General features: G+C 38.3%; 1 protein-coding gene across 1 annotated transcript in view; it reads right to left on the bottom strand.

Moving 5' to 3' along the window:
* Positions 1–5,051: 5,051 nt before the first annotated feature.
* LOC103047471 (transmembrane protein 114) overlaps positions 5,052–23,276 on the bottom strand; it is a 28,768-nt gene continuing 10,543 nt past the window's right edge. Inside the window, exons 3-4 of the mRNA XM_007245546.4 lie at positions 7,321–7,458; positions 5,052–6,531 (exon numbers count right to left, since the gene is read on the bottom strand). Coding sequence (XP_007245608.1) covers positions 6,287–6,531; positions 7,321–7,458 — 383 coding nt within the window. The 3' untranslated portion in view covers positions 5,052–6,286. The remainder of the gene's footprint in view (positions 6,532–7,320; positions 7,459–23,276) is intronic.

The following is a 23,276-nucleotide window of genomic DNA, read 5'->3' as shown; positions in this document are numbered from 1 at the left end:
CCCTTCCTGCAGGTGTTTAAACAGGGGTTAAATCAATGCTCTCTACTTCTGCTCTACTTCTGTTGATGGTTGATACCAGTTTTAACCAATGACATCCTGATCACTGGTCATATGACCTGACGGAGGGACATTGATTGTGCCGTGACATAGTGTCCAAAGAGAGAGAGAAAGAGAGATTTTACAAACTGGTGTGAGTTTATGTTGGTTATCATCTGATCAAGCCTAAAGTAAAACTCTGGTGTAAAATTGACTTTGGATGTAGTAAAACATGATAAAATGTATTTACCTTTGTTGAACAGCACCCCTCGCTCTTCTACAGCTTTCTGAGAAACAGTAATTTTGTGCTTTTTGCCCAGCACTCTGTTCAACGGCCGTATCGGGGCATTTTTTAAGGCTTTTATAGCTTTATCCAGCTCAAAGTAGCTCCACATCTCCTTGGTAGAATCTGGAGACCTCTAAGATTTAAATCGAGACATTAATAACTTAAAAAGTGCACAAGAAGCTTATTAAAAAACACTGTTTACATCTCATAACGCTAGCTTCAGCTCCGAGCACCGCCATTACTGTACTGATAATGACGTAGATCTTTATACATAGACTCCACATAGCCTGCCTCCTGGTGCTGGCTACTACACCAGTTATTAACGCCTCGATTTAAATTAAAGTGTGGAAATATGCCCCGATACTGCCGTTGTACAGAGTGCTGGGAAAAAAGCACAAAATTACTGTATCTCAGAAAGCTTTAGGGGAGCGGAGGTGGGCTATTCAACAAAGATAAGTGCTTTTTATCATCTTTTACTACACCAACAGTCAAATTTACACCAGAGTTCTCCTTTAATAACCAGTATGACCAAGCTAGAGCATGTAGGTTGACCAGCATGATCAACCAGTATGGCCAGCACCACCTCCTCCACTGTATATTAGAGTAGCCTAGCAGTATAGCAGCATTTTATATCCTCAACAACTGAAAGAAAGTGCGGTTCAAAATGAGGTTTAAGGAGAGTGAACCAGCTTCTCTAACCTGTTGTTTTGGGAACTTGCCATTTTAAAGTGCTGCAGCCTTTTCTTGACCTTTGTCTTGACCTTTGTAAGAGCTGGAGTATTCATTGGCAGCTTTCTTCTGGTCTTCTGACAAGTCCTATTCACTCTGAGGCTTGTGTTTCTTTTCTTTAAAAGTAATTTGACAAATTATCTCAAAAGCTATTTTATCGGCTTAATGGGCTATTTCCTCGTTAATCCATCATGAGGTAAAAGGTCCTGAGCTCTGCGTTTCTTGTGTTTCTTTTCTTCAACAGTGATTTATGAACTAAATGGGCTAAATTCCCTCATTAATCCATTAATCATCAGTTAAGCAGTTGTGTTTTTCTTTCTGCATCTCCTTTCCAGGTGTTGTGTCACGTCCAACTGCCCAGTGGTTTGCTTGGTTTCCGTTTATTTCTGTTTATAAATAAGGGTTAATCTACAGTTACAGTAGATACAGAATCACCAGCACTGTGATTTATTGCACCTATACTGCTGCATTACGACCATGAGTGCAATTTGGCACAAAACCTGTACTTTTTCTTCTTCTGTTGTTTAATGTGTGAGGATAGCCTCAACTGCCTCAACTTTCTCTAACTGGTCTGAAAGTTTTACCCAAGTTTTACACTGTATACCAACCCAACCCTGGTTCTGGAGATGTTTGGAAGAAACTGAAAAGTCAGGAGTTTAGAGCAGCATTAGTATTAGCCACTAATTGATCCAAGCGCTAGCTCTTTTGCCATTCAGAGATGAGTATTGTCAGCCTGTACACTGCTGCTATCCCTGGCTACCACTGCTAGAGCAGCATTAGCATTAGCCGCTAATTTCCCTAAGCGATAGCTTTTTCACTGTTCAGAGGTGATTGTTATCGGCCTGTAGTCTGCTGCTAACCCCGGCTAGCACTGCTGGAGCAGCATATACCATGTTAAAACAAGCTACGTGGGATAAACTGCTAGCTGATATCGCCCTGGGTTACCGGAGTACTAAGGGTTCCTCAATGTAGTGCTCTCGAGCAGCACTAGCTGATAAACGTGGCTAGCTGCTTATGCTAATGCTGCTGCACCAGTTAAAATCTGGAAACTTACCCAAATAACTTACTCACCCAAATAAACCCAAATAAAGTTTTTTAGGAGAGAAATGTGTGTAAATTAACATCCAGCGCTCGCTTTTTTTTTTTTTTGAGAAAAAGCTTTTATTTGTAAGAATTACAGTTTTGTTTACTTAACTTACTAATCTTAGCCTCTGAATTAGAAGGAAAACATGGCGACACCCCTGTTCTTTACTAGTGTTGCATAAAATATGGTGAGAGCTGGAGCGTTCCTTCTGTTCAGCAGTCTTCTGTTCTGTTAGCTACATAACTTATTAATGTTCTATTTGGGACGCATCCAAAACCAAAGACAATATTATTAAACCTGGCACAAAATAATTAATTATTGTTCTATTCCCTAACCTCCAAAAAACACATTAAATACTAGTAATTATGTACTAAACTGCTTTAATAATGAATGCACAAAGCTCAATTCCTGTTAAACAGCGTCAGCAGATTTGCAGTAAGCAGTTCATAAGCAATGTTATGAGCTCTGTGTCCAGCGTGAGTTCCTCCTCTGTTTCTCTGTAGAAAGAGTAAAAGCCACGAGCTGAGTCCTTTCTGTCTTCATCTGTATAGAGGAGGAAGCTGTCTGAGCCACTTGTGCTGCAGATCATCAGTTACAGACTCAGAGTCTGAGTGGAGCCTCGCAGATTAAGCTCTTACAGTCAGTTCACCCGTTCCCAGCAGGCACATGATGTCTTTTTAACGTCAGAAAGACGTTGGACAGACTTTCAATTTTAATTGTAAATGAAAATTAAATTGACGTCAAATCCAATCGCAATCTCTCAAGATCCATACTGTAGACATTGAAATTAAATACTTGGAAATTAATATGAATTTACATTACATTACATTACATTTGGCAGACGCTTTTGTCCAAAGCGACTTACAATAATGAAGTACAAAAGTAATAGGAATTAAGATAAACCATTTAGGGCTTAAAGGAGGTCGAAGGCAAATAAAGGGATAGAGTAGTGAAGGAGGGGAAGAAGGAAATGGGGTTAGAAGTAGTTAGTATGTTAGAGGTGTTAGGAGAGTAAGTGCTCTTTGAAGAGCTCTGTCTTCAGGAGTTTCTTAAAGATAGTGAGAGATTCTCCTGATCTGGTAGTAGAAGGTAGTTTGTTCCACCATTGGGGAACTCTGTATGAGAACAGTCTGGATTGCTTTGTGTGAATGTTTGTTTGGTGAAGTGAGGTGACGTTCACTGGAGGAGCGCAGCGGCCGGGAGGTAGCGTAAGCCTTCAGGAGCGAGTGCAGGTAGGAAGGAGCCTGTTCTGTCATCACCTTGTAGGCGATTGTAAGAGTTTTGAATTTGAATTGGGTCTAGAAATAAACCTTTAAGAGAAATACATAAAAAAAAACCCCTCAAAAATATAGAGAAATTGTCATAAAACTACGTATGTTTTATACCTGATTATTAATGATTTTTAAGGCATTTACAACCTAATTAGTAACCATTAATAAACTAATTGTAAACCATTTATAAACCCTTTATAAAGGTAGTCTTACTTTAAAGTGGTACCCAATTATAATATATTGTGAAACATATTATACTGTGATACTGTAAGCAAGGAAATATACTGTGATATATATTTTTAAAAATCTATCTATCTATCTATCTATCTATCTATCTATCTATCTATCTGTTTAAAAAATGCTATGGTATAAAAAACACACCATCATATTTATAAAATTTGAATAAAATACATGTTTATTTTTTTATACAATTAGAACAGTGGGATCTAATGACAGAGTAAACAATGCACAAAAAGAACCATTGTCTGAGACAAACATTTACATGTAAATCTTGCAGAAGTATTGCAAAAGATGAAACCTCTACACTTCAATATACTGATATTTTCTTACACCCCTAACTTACATTAGGATAAAACAGCAACACAGTGAGAAGTGTGCTTCATCTTTGCTCTTTATTTAGGTCTGTTTTGACCGTTTTGTTGTTTCTTGGTGAATTTGTATCTATTTGTATCTATATTTTGTATATATTCATATTTCTTTTCAAAAAGAACTGGATATATGTTACAGTTTAGATTGTTTAGATTGTCCGCCCAAACCCGAACCAATGCCTGGCCTCGGGCTAAAAGCTACATTTTTTAGTCGTCCGAGCTAAAAAAAATAGTCTTTGATGTACAGACTTTAATGCTATTTTTTATTTTATATCAAGCTATGGTGTGATAATCACAATAAAGCAACGTAAAAAAAAAAATAACAATCACACTGTGATTGTAAAAAAAGAGTCTGCAGGCTTCCATAAAATTTAAAGCTTCACACATAGGTCAATCGTTGTGACGCACTCTCAGAATATTTTTAACGGTAAGGAGGTGTGGATACGGTTGCCAGGCATAATAATGGGATAATGGGAATTTTTGGGGGAAGAAATTAGGAAATACATGGACCTACAAATCGGAATTGTAGTTAAAAGGTCAATTTTATGCTCTAGTTACTGAAAAAAAAATTTATTTAAAAAAATCACTCAGGGTCATAATAACAGAATATTCACAGGCTTGGGTCGGGTTTTGACCTATTGACACTATGGGAAAATATAGGTATAGGTTTTGTTTTCAACAAGCAAAATAACAAAAAACCTTTTAAGGTTTTTAATACTAGCATTTCACATTACACTATAATATATATATATATATAGCTGCCATACTTTGCTAGCACTAACACAACCTGTGCACATTTCTGAATGTAATGCTGCATTCCTGTGGTGTCGATTTTATTGTAAAGACAAGTTTCCCACCAGGAACACCACATGAACACCCTCTGACGTGAGATACTCAAACCAGGCTCATCAACATTTTAGATGCAGCACAAGCTGACCAGCGAGTGAAAATATACAAATACTTTTTGCCTGTTCATTCTAAAATATTAACACATTTTTAAGACATCTACAAACAACATATGTTATTTAGCTTAAAAACTAAAAATACAGAAACCAAATGAAGGCAACCAAGTCGGGTGAACAACTTTCACCTCAAAGAAACGCATCATCCATTAAGCACATGAATGTAGCATAACATTTAGCATAGTCTTAGCTTAGCTAGAATCCATTACAGACTGTAATACAGATCTTAGCCTTTCTTAGTTACCTAGCTAACAAATTAGTGTCCCTTCTTTCCTTTTAATAAAAAAGCCTATATGCTATTTGTGAGTTCTATATTGGTGAAATGAGCAGTGACCTCTTAGCTGGGTTGCTAAGCTAATAAAATACCTATACGGAAAGCTGTTTTAATAAAAAGCTGATATGGTATTTAAACACTCTCTACTGTTGGAATGGGTGCTAATTTACTAGCTTGTTAGTAAGCTCAGATTGTATAATACAGCAGAGATAAACTGAATTATAATAAATGAATTAGAACACATGAAAACTTCTAAAATACAACTGTGGGTGGGTGAACGCACAGAGACTCCAAGTAGCATATATCGATTAGTAGAAATCGATTGACAAAACACTGTGGCTAAGCTAAGCTAAGCTAAGCTAAACTAAGCTAAGCTAATATAAGCTAAGGTAAGCTAATCTAGCTGAGATGTGATTAGCACTATGTAAATCTGATTCCTTTTAAATAGACAGAATTATCATTTAAGACATCAAAAAACATATATCTATTTTATTAACTTTATTTAGGTACTGGGGCTTTTCTTCTAAAGTAAGATGGATAATTATAGAAAATGTGAATTATCAGAGCAGGAGCGAGGCCTGATACTGCATGGGCTCAATGCAACATCCACTCTGATTACGTTATAGAAGGCATTATCAATCACGTCTGGTTTTAACTGCTAGCGCCACATTGATGTGACCCAAATCAGAATTAAAAATGTTAGATTTTATGTGTTTTTTGCTGTTTAAACAGCCACAAATTTACCCATTTGTGTTACATATGATGTAAAATATCAGATCTTGGCCACTTTTACCTGCTGTGTGAACATAAGCATAAGTTTCTCCTAGTTATTTTAGCATTAATATCATCTTTAATACAGTAGAGAGTGTGTTCAGTGTGATGCTCTTTCTACCAAGACTCTCCTCAGAGCTAGGATGGACCAAACGTTGCTTCACTCGATTTAAACAGTTAAAACGCCACTTTTCACAGTTTTCATCGTTTTTACAGTTGTACCCAAACCTCTATATTTTATTTACTCTGATTCCCGCTGTGCATCTCACTCCCCGGGATAGCAGTCATCATCCTCCTGTTGCGTTAGCTGGCCCACCCGCGCTGATGCCACCAGGAACGCGATGGCTGTGAGCAGCTCACTGAAGCAGGAGATGGCAGCCAGGACCAGAGACCAGCCGAAGTAGATGCTGATGTTTTCCAGAGTTTTGTGGCCGGAGATGCACACGGCTTCCCGGAAGGCTGCAGCCGAGTAGGCCACGTACACACAGATACCGGTCAGAGTGACGGCAGCTAGACAAGAAGATTAAGAAGAAAATGGTCATCATCATCTGAACACATGATGCACTTTATGATGTAAGTGGGTGGGGGATGAGACACTGTGCTATTGGCACACTAATGGTTGCTGGCATGGGCAGTTCTTCTTCAACACTAAACAACTGCAGATATTGAAAAAAATGATGTCATTATAGGGGCCACCGAGTGGTCCAGCGGGCTAAGTGCTGCCACTATGATTGGGAGGCTGGTTCGAATCCGGGTCATGTAGCTTGCCATCGGCTGCTGGAGCCCTGAAAGAGCACAACTGGCCTTGCTCTCTCTGGGTGGGTAGATGGCGCTCTTAATGCTTATCACTCTAAAAGGATGATGTTGATCAACACAAGTAGGAGAAAGCATGTGCTAGTCTTCACCCTCCTTGTGTGGTGACATTAGGGAAATCCTAATGAATGGTTTGGATAACTGGCTTTGTAAATTGGAGAGAAAATGGAATAAAAATGGGAAAAAAGGGCTCATTTTCAATACTGTACAAATACTTCTTAAGTAGAAATGTTGGTTATCTACATTTTACTGTAGTAATTATTTTTCAGATGACTTTTCACTTTTTCTTTTACATTTTTACACAATGATCTGAACTTTCTACTCCTACTTAAATTTTAAAAGTAGCCCTGTTACTCCTATTTCATTTCCGCTTGTTTTCATTCCCGCTCTTATACACATGATAAGTAGACACACAAAAAAAATAAAATAAACATTATTCTGATAATGACCCAAATGTGTGATTTGGTGGAGGTCGAGGATGCTCACCGCCACACATCAGCAGCAGTCCGGTCGCCAGCAGCAGCGGGTGGGCCCGGGCCAGCATGCTAATGACGCCCAGCATCCCCCCGACGAACAACACGATCACGCTGAGGGGCAGCAGCACCATGAAGGCCCCCTGCATGTCTGTGGAGAGAAACAGAGCACCTCAGAGTGGGATTCGAGTTATTAGAGTTATAACCCCCTCCTGACCCCCAGCATCCCCTCGACGAACAAACATGATCATGCTGAGGGGCAGCAGCACCAGGAGGACCCCCTGCATGAGAGACACAGGGCTCCTCAGTGTGGGGTGTGAGGTACTGACTCCATCTAAAATCAATCCAACAGCTTTTCTGGGGGTTTTACCTCACTCTGCTGATGAAGTAATAGATTGGTTGCCTTTACTTCCCTGCCTTTTTAAAGTCTTTTGAAAGTGAATAGCTAACACGGAAATGGACCATGCAACATGACAATTATCTTAAACATTTCAGTAAATCCATCAAGGAATGTCTTAAAAGAAAGAAAGTGTTCCAGAGTTTGGGAATAGCGAAATCAAACATTGAATCTTAATCCTTTTGAGATTAAGCTATTAAAAGATTAACAATTAGCATTGTGTGCAATTCATCTCTTAAACAGCTGAAATAATTCTGCATGGAGGAGCGGGAAAAACTTTCTCCCAGTGTCAGGTGCGAGTGCAGGGAGGACGCGGAGGCGGACGCAAATGCAAACAAAAAGGGATTTATTACAGAAAACAAATACAAAATACACAGAGAATAAACTGAAAACAGGACTGAGGAAACTCGGGAAAACATGGAGCACTGACAGACGATAAACGTACAAGGATCGACACCGGGGAAATGGAACATGGACCTTAAATAGAGGTGCACACACACAGGAAACAGGAAACACCTGGGACGAAGGGGCGGAGCTACAAATGAACACAGGTGAGTGGAAAAACACTGGGAATGAAACACAGACCTGAGAATAACACAGACATGAGAAGCAGACAGACAAAAGACCTGACACCCAGTCAATATTAGAGACTGGTATAGAGTTTTAAGAAACTTACTGAGGTAATTTAATTTCAAAATATGCTACTAGGGCTTAGGATGACAAAAAATCTCATTTATTTTTTTTTTGCAAAGATGAGGCATTTACTTTATATTACTTATTCTGCAAGGCATTTCAGCAGTGATGTATTATTTTTTTTCCTAACATACAACCACAACAATCTTATTCTGTCTCAACAAAGATCCAGAAGCACAGCATAAAACTATGTTCATGGTCTATTTTCTCAACTGCCAACCCACAAAGAAAATTAACCAATATTGTGACCTAACCAGGTCCTAGAACAAAAAGAAAGCCATCCTTAGGCTTGGTCCAACTTCAAAATCTGATTTTGTCTTGAGAAGGACCGAAAAAAGCACAATGAACTATGTTCAAGGTTCATTGCCTTAATCTCCAAGTACTCAGACCCACAGAGAAATGTTTATGACAAATTACTACAAGAACAGTGAGAAAAAAAAACCCACACCTAGCACTCACACCCAGCATATTGCCTTTATCCATATTCTAAACACCAACTACATTGCAAGCTCTTCACAGGGGTCATCAGGTAGGCACCTCCCTTTATCAGTGTTTCGCAAAATTAAGCCCAAAACACTTCTGGAAAGCTCAACAGTGAAGCCTGGCATCCCAGACCCACACCTCTCCAAACCTCTGACAACTCCTTTACAACTGTCCTCAACAACAACCTCAAAATCCGGTAACACTTAATAATAAGACTACCTTTATAAAGGGTTTATAAATGGTTTACAATTAGTTTATTAATGGTTACTAATTAAGTTGTAAATGCCTTAAAATCATTAAGAATCAGTTATAACACATACTAAGAAAGGGCAACAATGATTTTAAGGCATTTACAACCTTATTAGTAACCATCAATAAACTAATTGTAAACCATTTATAAACCCTTCATAAAGGTAGTCTTATTTTAAAGGTAGTACCCAAAATCTGAATTCAGACAGCAATCTTGTGACAGACTTTGCTATAAAACCCCTAGCATCTACCTCAACTGGTCCACTATGATACTAAACAATGATCTCTTACCTCAGCCATCAAGTCTCCACACTTCAGTTCAGGCTTCGTTTTTTGTGTGCAGTTTTTTTAGAGCCAGACTGCAAAAAACTGCACACATTGCAGGTTCCTCTATGATTAAAATCAAAGTGAATACTGTCAGACTGAAAAAAGTAAAAACAATTTGTTTAAAAAAAATTAAAAAGTGTCAGACTGTAAAAATGCACAAAGTGTAAATTTCTATTCCATTAAGATCATATTCATTACTATCAGACTGTAAAAAGAACTACACACTGCAAATTTATATTGGATTAAAATTAAAAACACAATGCAAATTCATACTGGATAAAAATGTTGCTATAATATAAGTGTAACAAATTCTAAAAATTACACCAGATTCAAATTAAACCACTGTAAATGTGGTCTGAACGTATACTAGACAGTGCAAACATTCCTATATTGTGTTTTTATGTATACACATGTATGGTACACTCATTTTTTATCATATAACAGAAAGCTAGGATGAGCCATGCTACTGCCCCCCTGTCAGGTTAAGGACCCCAGTATTAAACCCACAACCCTACTCTAACTCTAACCACTGAGTCACCACTGCTGCCTCAATCTACACACACACTGCATATTCATACTGGATTAAAATCACTCCACAATTATACCGTCACTCTGGAGAGGCACAGTGTGTGATGAAGGTCAGGACCTCCTGCATTAATTGGGTGAGTGTGAATCAGATCAGGCTTTTGTTCGTGTGTATTCTCCCCTGATGGTGGAAGCAGAACTCTTCCAGCTTGAATCTTCATGTGGAGACACACACATACACACACACACACACACAGACACACACACAGCTGGAGTTCTACTTCATCTTTCTCTGAGCAATCAGAACATGATGCCAATATATCATGCCCACATGTCTTATTATACAAAAACTCATATCTCAGAAACAACAGAGTAAATATAAAAGGGTCATTTTTATTGCACCATTTGTCATAAAATTCTGACAAAATATATACATCTAATGTAAAAACAATGTTCAATGTAATATATTTAAAAATTTACTTAATTTTAGTCATTCTTTTCAAAATGTAAAACTATATATTATGTAGATGTATTACCCAAAACTGGCAGTGTGGGCAGTGAGCCAAGTCCTGCTGGAAAATGAAATCTGCATCTCCATAAAAGTTGAAGTGCTGTAAAATCTTCTGGTAGAAGCTGCACTGACTTTAGACTTGATAATAAAACACAGTGGATCAACACCAGCAGATGACATGTCTCTCCAAACCCTCACTGATCATCAGTAAATTTTACATTTCATTTGTAAATCAAGGGAGCAGAGTCTGGAGGAAGAGTGGAGAGACACACAGTCCAAACTGCTTGAGGTCTAGTGTGAAGTTTCCACCAATCAGTGATGGTTTAGAGGAGAGACATGTCATCTGCTGGTGTTGATCCACTGTGTTTTATTATCACGTCTAAAGTCAGTGCAGTTTTGTTTTCCCACAAAATCTTTGATGACAACTTTTATGGAGATGTGGATTTCATTTTCCAGCAGGACTTGGCACACTGCCCACACTGCCAAAAGTACTTATTAGTCCTATATGATATTCAAATTTTCTGAGACACTGATTTCCGGGTTTTCATTGGCTGTAAGCCATAATCGTCAATGATCACCCTGTGTTTAATACATCTATATAAATATATGAGTTTCACATTTTGAACTAAATTAAAGCAATAAAGTAAGTTTTCAATGATATTCTAATTTTTTGAGATGCACAAGTATATCCCTCCAGCTTAGAATTAAGTGCTATACAGACCCCATCTCAACTCCCTGCTTACGATCTCAAACTTTTCTAAAACTAGCCTTCTCCAAACTTTAAATTACAGCTGGAACATGAGAACTCCGCTCATCAAGCTCCACCTCACACCTCTTACAGAAACTCTAATGAAGCAATCAAGGATTCACTTCAGAAACCCAGCAAGCAAGACTGCCCTCACTGAGGAGCCCAAATTGAAATGTAAAAAAAAAAATCATAGACATAACAAAAAATCCAATGTCTGTATTATTACAAACACATGTCTGGTATCCACAGCAACAGTGCATGGGCATGTTGGCTTGCCAAGTCGAAATGACTTTTTGTTGCAAATTACTTTTTAAATAATTAAAACATCCAAAAAGATTCAATAGACCCCAACTGGACACTGGAAATCCGTGTATCATTCGTTCATTTGATATTCAATTGAGAATCAAAATCGGAAAATTAAAAAACCAATTAGTTTTTTCGTTTTTTCGTTTTTGAATATAATACCAAAAAACGAATAACGGCTTGTATTTTGTATTTTTATTTGGTTATCCAAACAAAAATTGGAAATTTAAAAAACGGACCAGGAGCCGAATTTGATTTTGATTTTGAACTTGATCCATTTGTGTGCCCCGGAAGTTACTGATTTGTTTATTCTTGGTGGGTTTCTGTTGCGCGGGAGTTCACTGCAGTGTTATCTACACAGTCTGTATTGCTGTAGGCTTTGGATGGAGTTGAGGATGGAGAGTTTTATCTTGTTCAGAGGAACTAAACGCGTTGCAGTGAAAGAAGACGATATGACAACAGAAAAAATCGGCAGGATCTTTCAGGTGTTTGTCTAACGTTCCGTAGCTAAATGTCATATTTAGTTAATACCTTCAAAAAGATCTTTAATTAGGCCAGAATGTGGTTCCAGTCCGGCCATGCTGCCTACAGCAATACAGACTGTGTAGATAACACTGCAGTGAACTCCCGCGCAACAGAAACCCACCAAGAATAAACAAATCAGTAACTTCCGGGGCACACAAATGGGTCAAGTTCAAAATCAAAATCAAATTCGGCTCCTGGTCCGTTTTTTAAATTTCCAATTTTTGTTTGGATAACCAAATAAAAATACAAAATACAAGCCGTTATTCGTTTTTTGGTATTATATTCAAAAACGAAAAAACGAAAAAACGAATTGGTTTTTTAATTTTCCGATTTTGATTCTCAATTGAATATCAAATGAACGAATGATACACGGATTACTGGAAGTAAAATCATTGCCGTTTCAGCGACTTCATTTTAATTCTTTATTTGTGTTTGTTATCTTTTATTATTCTACTTATTTATCTCTTTATTTTATTGCTTTACATTTTAGCCTGTTATTCTGAATTATTTAATCCAGATTAAACCATATATATTTTTTTAATGCTTTTACCATTCAATTTTATTGTTTCGTTTATAAAGTTCCTTACCTTTCCTAATGGAATACCTGATTTAAAAGTGTGTGTTTATCGAAAATGTGTTTTGATATATGTCTTTCACAAAAAATGAGCCAATGCCAATGAGTTTGAGTTAGAAAAAATATTTTTTTTAGAATCATTTGATGAAAAATGAAAACGGGTCCCACAGACCCGAACACCACACAAGGGTTAAGTTGTAAATGCTCGGCTGTATTGCAAATGAGGGTTACCCACAATGTGTTACTGAGTGCAAGTAAAGGTTGATTGATTGATTGATTGATTTATTGATTAAATAAGTATGTAGGTAAATAATACACTGTAAGGGATATAATTTCTTATGATCTGTTATATGATGAAAAGGCTTTGATGTGTTCCACTTTGTGGAAAGAACATTGTTGTTTTTATTCCTGCAGTTTAGATACATGGACAATAATAACAATGCCTGTAAAGGAATAGCATCTCGTGTTCATCCAGCTGCTGCTGAAGGGCTTTGTGTGTGTGTGTGTGTGTGAGTGTGTGAGTGGGAGTGTATTGATCAGAGAATTGGATTTGCAGTAAGAGTGATGGAGCAGAAACAGTGGTTGGTGTTGATGTTGGTGTGTGTGGGGAGGGGGGGGGGGGTATTTGTGGACTCTGTACCATTAGGAAAAAACACACACATGAAAAAAAGCCATCGGCAACAGTATGTGACCTTTACATACACACCGAGTAGCCAAACAATATCTCTAAACAATGGAAACAGATGTGGACACTGGGAAATTATTTTTTGAGAATGTAGCTATGTCTCTACATTTGACCATTATGTTAAAATAAACACAGTGTTTTAAGTCACTTAAAACATAGGGCGTCATCTTTTACCTTGCGCCAGGTGTTTTGCGATGCTCATTGCTATCTTACACCCCGCAAACAGTCTAGTCTCATGTCTTGAACCCGTGTTGTTTAAATAGAGCCGGTACTATTAAGTATACAGTATGTACACCAATGGGCACGGTGCTTTCAGAATTAGGTAATCAGATAAATTTCTGGTTTATTGCTATCTTGGCAACAAAAAACACAGGTGTGCCACTCTGTAAAAACACCCAAAGACACTGAGATCTGAGACACTGATTTTTGGGTTTCATAATCATCTGTAATCTGTAATACATCTATATAAATATATGAGTTTCACATTGAACTGAAATAAAGTAACTTTTTAATGATATTCAAATTTTTTGAGATGTGCTAGTATATCTCTCCAGCTTAGAATTAAGTGTTATACAGACCCCCCAAACTCCCCCTTATACAAACTCCCCCTCACACCTCTTACAGAAACTCTAATAAAGCAATCAAGGATTGAGTATCTGTAGTGCTTTCAGAATTAGGTAATCAGATAAATTTCTGGTTTATTGCTATCTTGGCAACAAAAAACACAGGTGCGCCACTCTCTAAAAACACCCTAAGACAGCTGTCGACAGTCAGTATCATTGGTTCATTGCTATCTTTGAAGTGAATTTTCAGCATAAGCAGATATCACAAACGTTTCCCATCATTATTATTATATCTGCAGGACCAGACAACATCCCCGGCAGAGTGCTCAGGGAGTGCGCAGACCAGCTGACAGATGTTCTCACGGACATCTTCAACATCTCCCTGTGCAGCGCCACTGTCCCAACGTGCCTCAAGTCCACCACCATCGTTCCTGTGCCGAAGAAGTCCACAGTGTCCTGCCTCAATGACTACCGTCCCGTTGCACTTACACCCATCATCATGAAGTGCTTCGAGAGGCTAGTCATGAGGAACATCAAGACACAACTGCCCTCTTCACTGGACCCCCTGCAGTTTGCGTATCGTCCCAATCGCTCCACGGACGATGCCATCACCACCACCCTTCATCTCTCCCTCACCCACCTGGAGAAGAAGGACACTTACATCAGAATGCTGTTTATAGACTTCAGTTCAGCATTCAACACCATCATCCCACAGAACCTCATCAGGAAGCTAAGCTCGCTCGGCCTCAACACCCCCCTCTGCAACTGGATCCTGGACTTTCTGACGGGGAGACCCCAGTCAGTCCGGTTCGGGGGCAGCACCTCCAGCACCATCACACTGAACACTGGGGCCCCCCAGGGCAGTGTCCTGAGTCCTCTGCTGTTCACCCTGCTGACTCATGACTGTGCTGCAAAACACAGTTCTAACAGCTTTATCAAGTTTGCCGATGATACAACCGTGCTGGGTCTCATCACCAAAGGCGACGAGTCAGCATACAGAGAGGAGGTGCAGCGGCTGACAGACTGGTGTACAGTCAACAACCTTCACCTGAATGTGGACAAGACAAAGGAAATGGTTGTTGACTTCAGGAGAGCACAACACACCCACTCTCCACTCAACATCGACGGGTCCTCTGTGGAGATTGTTAAGAGCACCAAGTTCCTTGGTGTCCACTTAGCAGATAACCTCACTTGGACCCTGAACACCAGCTCTACAGCCAAGAAAGCCCAGCAGCGTCTCTACTTCCTCCGGAAGCTGAGAAAGGCCCGTCTCCCTCCACCCATCCTCACACTCTTCTATAGAGGGACCATTGAGAGCATCCTAAGCAGCTGCATCACTGCCTGGTTTGGGACCTGCACCGTCTCTGACCGCAAGACCCTCCAGCGTATTGTGAGGACAGCTGAGAGGATCATTGGCGTCTCTCTCCCCTCCATCACGGACATCTACACCACCCGCAGCATCCGCAAAGCAACCAGCATTGTGAATGACCCCACCCATCCCTCAGACAAACTGTTCTCCCTCCTGCCTTCGGGAAGAAGGTACCGCAGCATCCGGTCCAGCACGACCAGATTCTGCAACAGCTTCTACCCCCAAGCCATCAGACTCCTCAACTGCAGAGACTGAACTGCACACACACTCTTACCCCACTTACCCCAGAAAATGGAAAGCACTAAAAACCCTACTACCTCACTGGACTCTATTGCACACTGTGTAATAGAGGTAATTACTACCTCACTGGTCTTTTTTGCACACTTTTTGCACACTGCATAATTTGCACACTGTCTTGTTATTTATTATTCTTTGTCTGTATTGTGTTGTATTGTCTGTCTGCACTTTTGTACTGTTGCACTATTGTTCTGTCTACACTGTGTTTATGTGCACCATGGTCCCTGGAGGAACGTTGTTTGGTTTCACTGTGTACTCTGTATATAGCTGAAATGACAATAAAAACCACTTTGACCACTTTGATATCTAAGACACACTGAAATGCCCCATATCCAGCTTCATAATGTCCTGTTGACGGCTCAACTTTCTGACATTTAATCACAAAACCTTTAACACAATCTTCCAGAATGATTATAAAGTTTGAGCCTCACATGGCGCCACAAGGCCATGTGCTTTCACATCTATTCTTCTTCCCTGTTCCAGTGTCCTTGAGTCTGCAGATAACAGAATTTTTACAGTGTCTGTGGTTGAAACTCCTGCATTCAGTACATGAATGTGGTTCAAACAGAAAGATGAGGGAAAGACAAGCTGAATGGCCATGGATTTAATGAAAGATGAAAAGATGAAAATGTGCTATAGTGATTTAAAAGAAATCTCTGAAGGACAGTGTTATATAGTGTGATATATAATATATATATATTATTAAATTAAGTGTTTTATTAACCCTACTGTATATGCTCAGGGATTTTTATTACTAATCAGTAACTACATGCAAAGCAATGCAATGCAAACAAGCTGAGGTGTTTTTTATTTCTAAGTTAGAAAGGTTAGGAAAATAAGACAGGAACCTACACGTGGTTAAACATCCAGCAAAAACTAAACATTGCTGATCAGATTTATCTAAAAACTATGTGTCTTGTTGTGGTTCTAAAATTATAAGCAGTTTTTATATTGGTATTCCTCTGTCTTTTGTGGAAAAATGAGAAATAAAATGAATTAGTCACCTTGTGAGCCACAGTCTCACAGCAAAAACGGTAACCAGCCAGGTTAAGCTAAGCTAAGCTAATGCTGAGCTAAATCAAGCTACGCTAACCTAACCACAGTCCTGCAGGCGCAGCTAGCTAACCAATAGCACCCTGCAAACAGGCAGAAATGCTTGCAAAAGTGTAGCTTTCACATGAAGACGACTCAGTGGAGCAGGAGAGGAGAGTTTCAGCGTTATTTCACACTCCTAATGTTTACTAATCTCCTTTATTTCTCTTTTATTTTGATTTCAAGCTAACGTAAAAAAAAACATACGCCATTTTGTAGTTACAGTTCTGTTACAGTCCACTTATTGTGGAACTACTTTTTGGCGGAAGTCACAGTCCGTACTAAAGCATATGTATGATCAAGTTTTTGAGGGTCTTTTATTTTCTTTATTCATTTTGTAAAAAAAAAAAAAACTGTTTTATAAAAGCAATAGAACACTCAAGGTTGTGTGTTATCGTGAATAATATCACGGCTGTGATGATCTACAGTACTCGCCTTCGGCTCTTGTCTGCGACAAAATCACAGCTGTGATGTTATTCGCAATAACACACTCCCTCTCGTGTTCTATTGCTTCCGTTTAACCCCTGAGCTGCTGAAAGAGTGTCAGCAAAAAACCATTAAAAACACAGTTAAAATATACTTTAGGCAGTATTTGGGCTTTAGCTGGCTGGCTGGCTGCCAATCAATCAGTTCATTCATTCAAGTGCAGCACCGCCTTTATACAGGGATGGGTGGAGCTACACATCATACTGCAACCAGCCAGCAGAGGTGCTAGACCTGTGGTGACTTCCCTTTTGAAAGACACTGCACTGGACATGCATTCACACAGTCTTTGGTCAATACACTGCACTCCAATCCCCCTGATAAATAGTGCCCTTTCTCCTCTGAGAGGGTGTTAAACCTGTCATATTCAAACTGAAAAAACTCTTCTTTAATAGAAACATCGTTATTACTTCCTGCTTTTAGCTGCCACGTATGACAAGATGTTAATCAATATGATGCATGAAAAAAGGTGATTTTAATGGAGTTTTGATGGGACAAAACAGGGAGGATGGCTTTTTAGAGCTTTTAGCGTGTGGCCTGCTGAGAGTATATCAGTAGTAATGATTTTGCCTGGGTAAAAAACGACCAGCTAAAACTTGTCGTTTCTGGAGCCGCAATGTCATGTAGATATATTAAATAAGTCTTTGCTGAAATGTATTACAAATATATTTCATACATAATTAGGACCTGGGTTTACTTGTGATCCTGAGTTCTGAGATCCTGAGTTTCAATTAATACAGCACACGTTTTATACCCCACATCTAGATCCTATTACCTATTACCTATTACCACATCTAGATCCTATTATATATATATATATATATATATATATATATATATATATATATATATATATATATATATATATATATATATATATATATATATATGATTTTATTCCTGTCCAGAAAGACCAGGCTGAATTATCTACTGTTGTTCGCTGAACTCCGTGGTCCTCCGGTTATTTTAATCTCATTCGGACGGACATCTCCATCAGTTTTGTCACCTCACGTTTAATAAAATAGGTATTTGTACACTGCCACGCACCCTAATTACACTTTGGGTATGTGTTTCCACGAAGATCCACGTAAAAACACAACAGCGAGTTAAAATCGAGGAGCTGTGAGCTGTCATGTGACAGAGAAAGCCAAAAAACTTAATGATCCTACTGTTTTTTTAATTGCAGTCCGGATGCAAGAATTTTATCACTGAGTAGAAGTGTGAAATATTTTTCACAGTCGTCCCCCTGACAAACTAATCCCATCCAGATAGGGCACTATGGTCCCTACCATACATCCTGCACAAGGTTACACCCCATCAAGAGTCTATTGTTCAGGCCAATTTCTGTTGTGTTTCTATCTTGGCAGTGGAAATACAGGTGCGCCACTGACTGATTAAAAGCCTAAGCTTAACAGAATAGTGTTTTTCACGATATCGGTAACGGCACTGGGACACCTTCTCATTTATTGTTTATTCAGAAATTATCAGTATTGAAAAGAAAAGGCTTTCTACTACATTTTGGAGAATTGCAGTTAGGAACGGATTGCATTCAGCCAATAAGAACGCAGTAGTGTGGTCAAGATGTTGGATGATCCCCAATTCCCCAGCTCGTCAAAAGAGTATTAGATGGAGCACCATCAGTCCAGAGACCTCACCTGTCCTGGAAGTTCAAGGAGTCTTTCATTCCCTGATGCCGCAAATTATATACAATACAATATCTCTGTATTTATGTATATATATAATTATTCACATATTTTCCTCTTTTATTTTAGAAAAAAAAATAGTTAACACCTTATTAAAGACCATTGAACTTTTGATAGTTAAGATCATTCAGAAATTGAAAGTAAACTATATAAAAAATGTATGCACCAATAAAATAACTTTTAAAATAGTTTTCAAATGAAGTTGATATGGCAGCTAAATTACATTAATGGAATCTTTTCTGGAAACAAAACCTGGTTTTAAGGTCACAGATTGGATTATTTTTAGTGTGTATCAAGTTAGTGGTGATGAGTTTGTACTCTGCTTTCCCCTAAAGCATAGTGAGTCAACATCACCTTCGAAGGGAATGAACACTATCTACCCACCATGAGAGAGCATGGCCAATTGTACTCTCTCAGACTCTGGCTGCTGATGGCATGCAGCATGTCCGAGATATAAACAGGCATTCAGGATATAACCAATCTGTCACTCTCCTGACACCTCTGCAGCACTGAGAAGCCAACATTGTCGAATTTGATTCAGTCCCCTTCATGCCAGCAGTTCTCTGCAGAGCCGCCGATCAGAATCCAGAGATTTACTGCTGATATGAGGCTGGAGTCACTCCTGCCTCTGCTGTATCTCTCAGTGGGAACATTCTCAGCCTCTCTGGTGAAAACAGTGTGATCAAAGCTGGACTAGAGGATATTGTAGTCATTGATCTAAAGTAAATTTCAGCCCAGAGGAGCCTTCAGGTCCTTCAGACTGGAGTGCTGTGAGATTCTGTTTCCTGTTGTATACCGCCAGAGCTCTCTTCATCTAGTGCCATTGTGTATGGCTTGCAGGAAAAGAATGGAGAGTGTGTTTCATTGAAAAATGTTCCTTTGTCGTGCCAAGAGGATTGTGTATCCATTACAGCTTAGGTTTATAACTAGGTTGTTTATCTGATTAATCCAGTAATACTGTAACTAGGACCTCGGTCAATGCATTAGAACTATAATTCTGCAGTTTTGAGAGTGCAGAACCAGATGATGACTTAAATTGACTTAAATTTAGCTGTAGGGGAGAGTGGGGTGATTTGTGCCAGTTTTTACTTAAAGTGACTTTAAAGCGAGACCATGAGAGTAATGCTTCCAACTAAAATATGTACATATATTTCAGGATGTGGTGCATCCCTGGAAACAGTCATTTTGGATCTGAAATATAGTATTTAAAAAATACAGCTTTTTGCAAGGTAAGTTGTGCCTATGGAGAGAATACATTGGAGTAAAACAGTATATTTTGATCACAGGATCTGTATTGCTATATAAAAGGTAGACAAATTCAATACAAAATGACTAATTTAAGGTTTATTTAAAGTTACTTTACAACTTCAAAGGTCAATTTAAGCACACCAAAAGGTCACACACATGAGCACACCAAAAGGTCAATTTTCTAAAACAAGGCCTAGCAAACCAATCACATCCTAGCAAAGATTAAAGGTTTATTAGCATAATTAGCATATATTTTAATGTGTCTCTTATTGAGACATTGCAGTTTACATTCACATTTGCATAAGTTGAAGATATAAGCTTTAAATAAATACCAAATTTGGCTTCTCTGTGAACTATCTGTATTGTGGTAACTGATAAGGAGCAGTTCCTGGGGAAATAATTATAAATATTCGCTATTACTTTTTACCCCAACCCCACTATTTTGGAAAAAAAATGCGGTAACACTTTCTATGAATGTCATCTCTATTAGACTCTATAACCACGTTCATAACATATTATAATGCAATCATAAGGCATTATAAACATGGCTATAAATATTTATAAAAATGCATAACCCATTATAGCCACGTGTATAAAGCATTATGATTTGTGATCATAGTTCGTTATAAGCTGTGCTTATAATATATACGTTAAAATAGTGTATATATATCATTAATAATGTAGTCCCACAGTGAAAGTCTGGCACTTTACTTAGAGCGCACAAAGACCTGTTATAATACATTAGGGCTGCAACGATTAGTCGATATAATCGACAATGTCGATTATTTAAATTTGTCGACTACAAATATCTTTGTCGACTAATCGTTAATTTGTAACAGTACCGCGTTAAACAAAGTGCTAGGAACAGAAGAAACTTGGTTTGTGTCTCTAAAAGTGCCCAAACACAACAGATTACATATTTATTCACTAAATATCAGTACTCTCCATGTTTTAACAACATCCAGACATTTAAATACTTTTAAAATCTCATGTTTAGCTGTTTTTCTGTTGTTTTTAGAGGTTGAGGACATGGCAGAAATTATCGTTGACTAATCGACTAATCGAAAAAATGATTATCAGATTAGTTGACTTTCAAAATAATCATTAGTTGCAGCCGTATAATACATTATAATTGACTAGAATTAATATTATGTTCAGTGCAAGAATAATTTATCAGTGGTTGAAAATATATTTATAGGACTATTGAGGGTGTGTTTATAAGTTGGAAGCTTTTTTAGTCATAATACAGTCTGCAAGCTGGGACTGAGTTTCTTGGTATTGATCCATAACATGTTATAAATGGAGCTATTAATGCATTATAATCACATTTCATGATGCATAATAAACATGGCTATGATGAATTACACATTTTTATAAATATGTATAGCCATGTTTATGATGCCTTATGAATGCATTATAATGTGTTATGAGTATGTTTACAGACTTATAGAGATGTCTTATAGAGATGACAGTCATAGAAAGTGTTACCAAAAATGCATTATCCAGTAGTTTTGGGCTAACATCATGCTAGCTGTATAGACTCATAGTGTAGCTTTACGAAAGCACTAAAACATGTGTGAAATTTTTCAAACTTGTCTATAACTGTTCAGACACAACAATCAAAACTTCTTTATCGTCGAAATTTTACTTTGAAAGGCAAAAAAACTTTTTTGAACCTAAATGTGTTTTCAGTACCTCTCATGCAATGAAGCTCTATTCTTTGCAGGATGAGTAAAACGGCTGACTTTTCAAAAATGTGTGGTCACATGACCAATTTCTTCTGTGGTTCCCTAGAAACAGGGGGTGGCACAACTTCCACACTGGCACAAATCACCCCACTTTCCCCTACTCTTCTTTTCCATGTATTCACATAATGTGATGTTATGACTCAGGCTAACTTAGATTTAGATTTAGATTAGTTTTTTTTATACCAGCAGTATTTAGTCAGATTAAAATGGACTCCAGGGCCCAGTTTCCGTAAAGCACTTCAGCATTAACAACATCTTAACATGGAGAGAGAGAGAGAGAGAGAGAGAGAGAGAGAGAGAGAGAGAGAGAGAGAGGGAGAGAGAGTGCTTAGTGTGAAGCTCGCTCAACCATCTAAGAATTGTCTTAGATCATCAGGAACATTTTGGGAAACCCATCCCAGTTTATTTGCACCCTTGGTTGCAGTTCACTTCGGCAAATGTGAATGCACTACTCATGCTCAGGTGAAGACCAAAACAACTGCAATGTGACCAGAGAGAGGAGGTGGTCTCAGTCTGGTGCCAAACTAACTCCAGAGAGGTTCATTTTTGGTGGGAACTAAACCGGATCCGACCTCAATTTGGCTACAAATTGACTACAACTACAAATATACCCTTCCAGTTTGAGCTAAACAGCTGTTCAGGTGCAGTTTATCCTGATTTATTACTCTGATCATTACTACAGCTGTTACCTAATATCATCTCTGCTGTTGTTTCTTACTAAACTGCACTGAAATGTGCACTAGTCCAAAACATAGGACCTTTTCCCTGTATTTATATTCTTGCTGATCCAGATACAATCATGGCTAAAAGAGTTGGCACCCCTGAACATTTTTCAGGAATGTAATGCTATTACACATGTTTTGTTATACACATTGTTTGTTTTCTTTATGTGTATTGGAACATGTAATAATAAGAGGAATAAATAAATCTTTGTAATAACCTAACTATAACCATCAACCAATCAACATGTGTTCAATTGTATTTAGATGAAGAATCATTGCTGGCCACTTCATTACTTTCCCCTGCTTTGTTTCCATCCATCTTTGGGTGTTTTCTGAAGTATGTTTGGGGTCATTGTCCTGCTGGAAGACCCATGAACTAGGGCGCAAACCGAGATTTCTGACAGTGGGCCCTACATTGCGACCAAAAATCTATTCGTAATATTTTTTTGGATTTCATAATAACAAGACATCCATTGGTAGATGAAGCAAAACAACCCCATATTTTACTGGTGGTACTATTTTCTTTTCTTTGCAGGCCTCTGCATCTGTCCACCAGATGTTTTTCCAGAAGGATTTTGTTTATACTGACATACATTTTGCCAAACTGCAGTCTAGCTTCTTTATATCACTGCTTCAGCAGGGGTTCCTTCTGGGTCTCCTGCCATAGCGTTTCATTTCATTCAAATGTTGAGGGATAGTTTGTTCTGACACTCTGAGCACAAAC

The sequence above is a fragment of the Astyanax mexicanus genome, chromosome 19 (genome assembly GCF_023375975.1).
Source record: "Astyanax mexicanus isolate ESR-SI-001 chromosome 19, AstMex3_surface, whole genome shotgun sequence".
Lineage (NCBI taxonomy): Eukaryota > Metazoa > Chordata > Actinopteri > Characiformes > Acestrorhamphidae > Astyanax > Astyanax mexicanus.
This window is presented reverse-complemented; position numbering and strand designations above follow the sequence as displayed.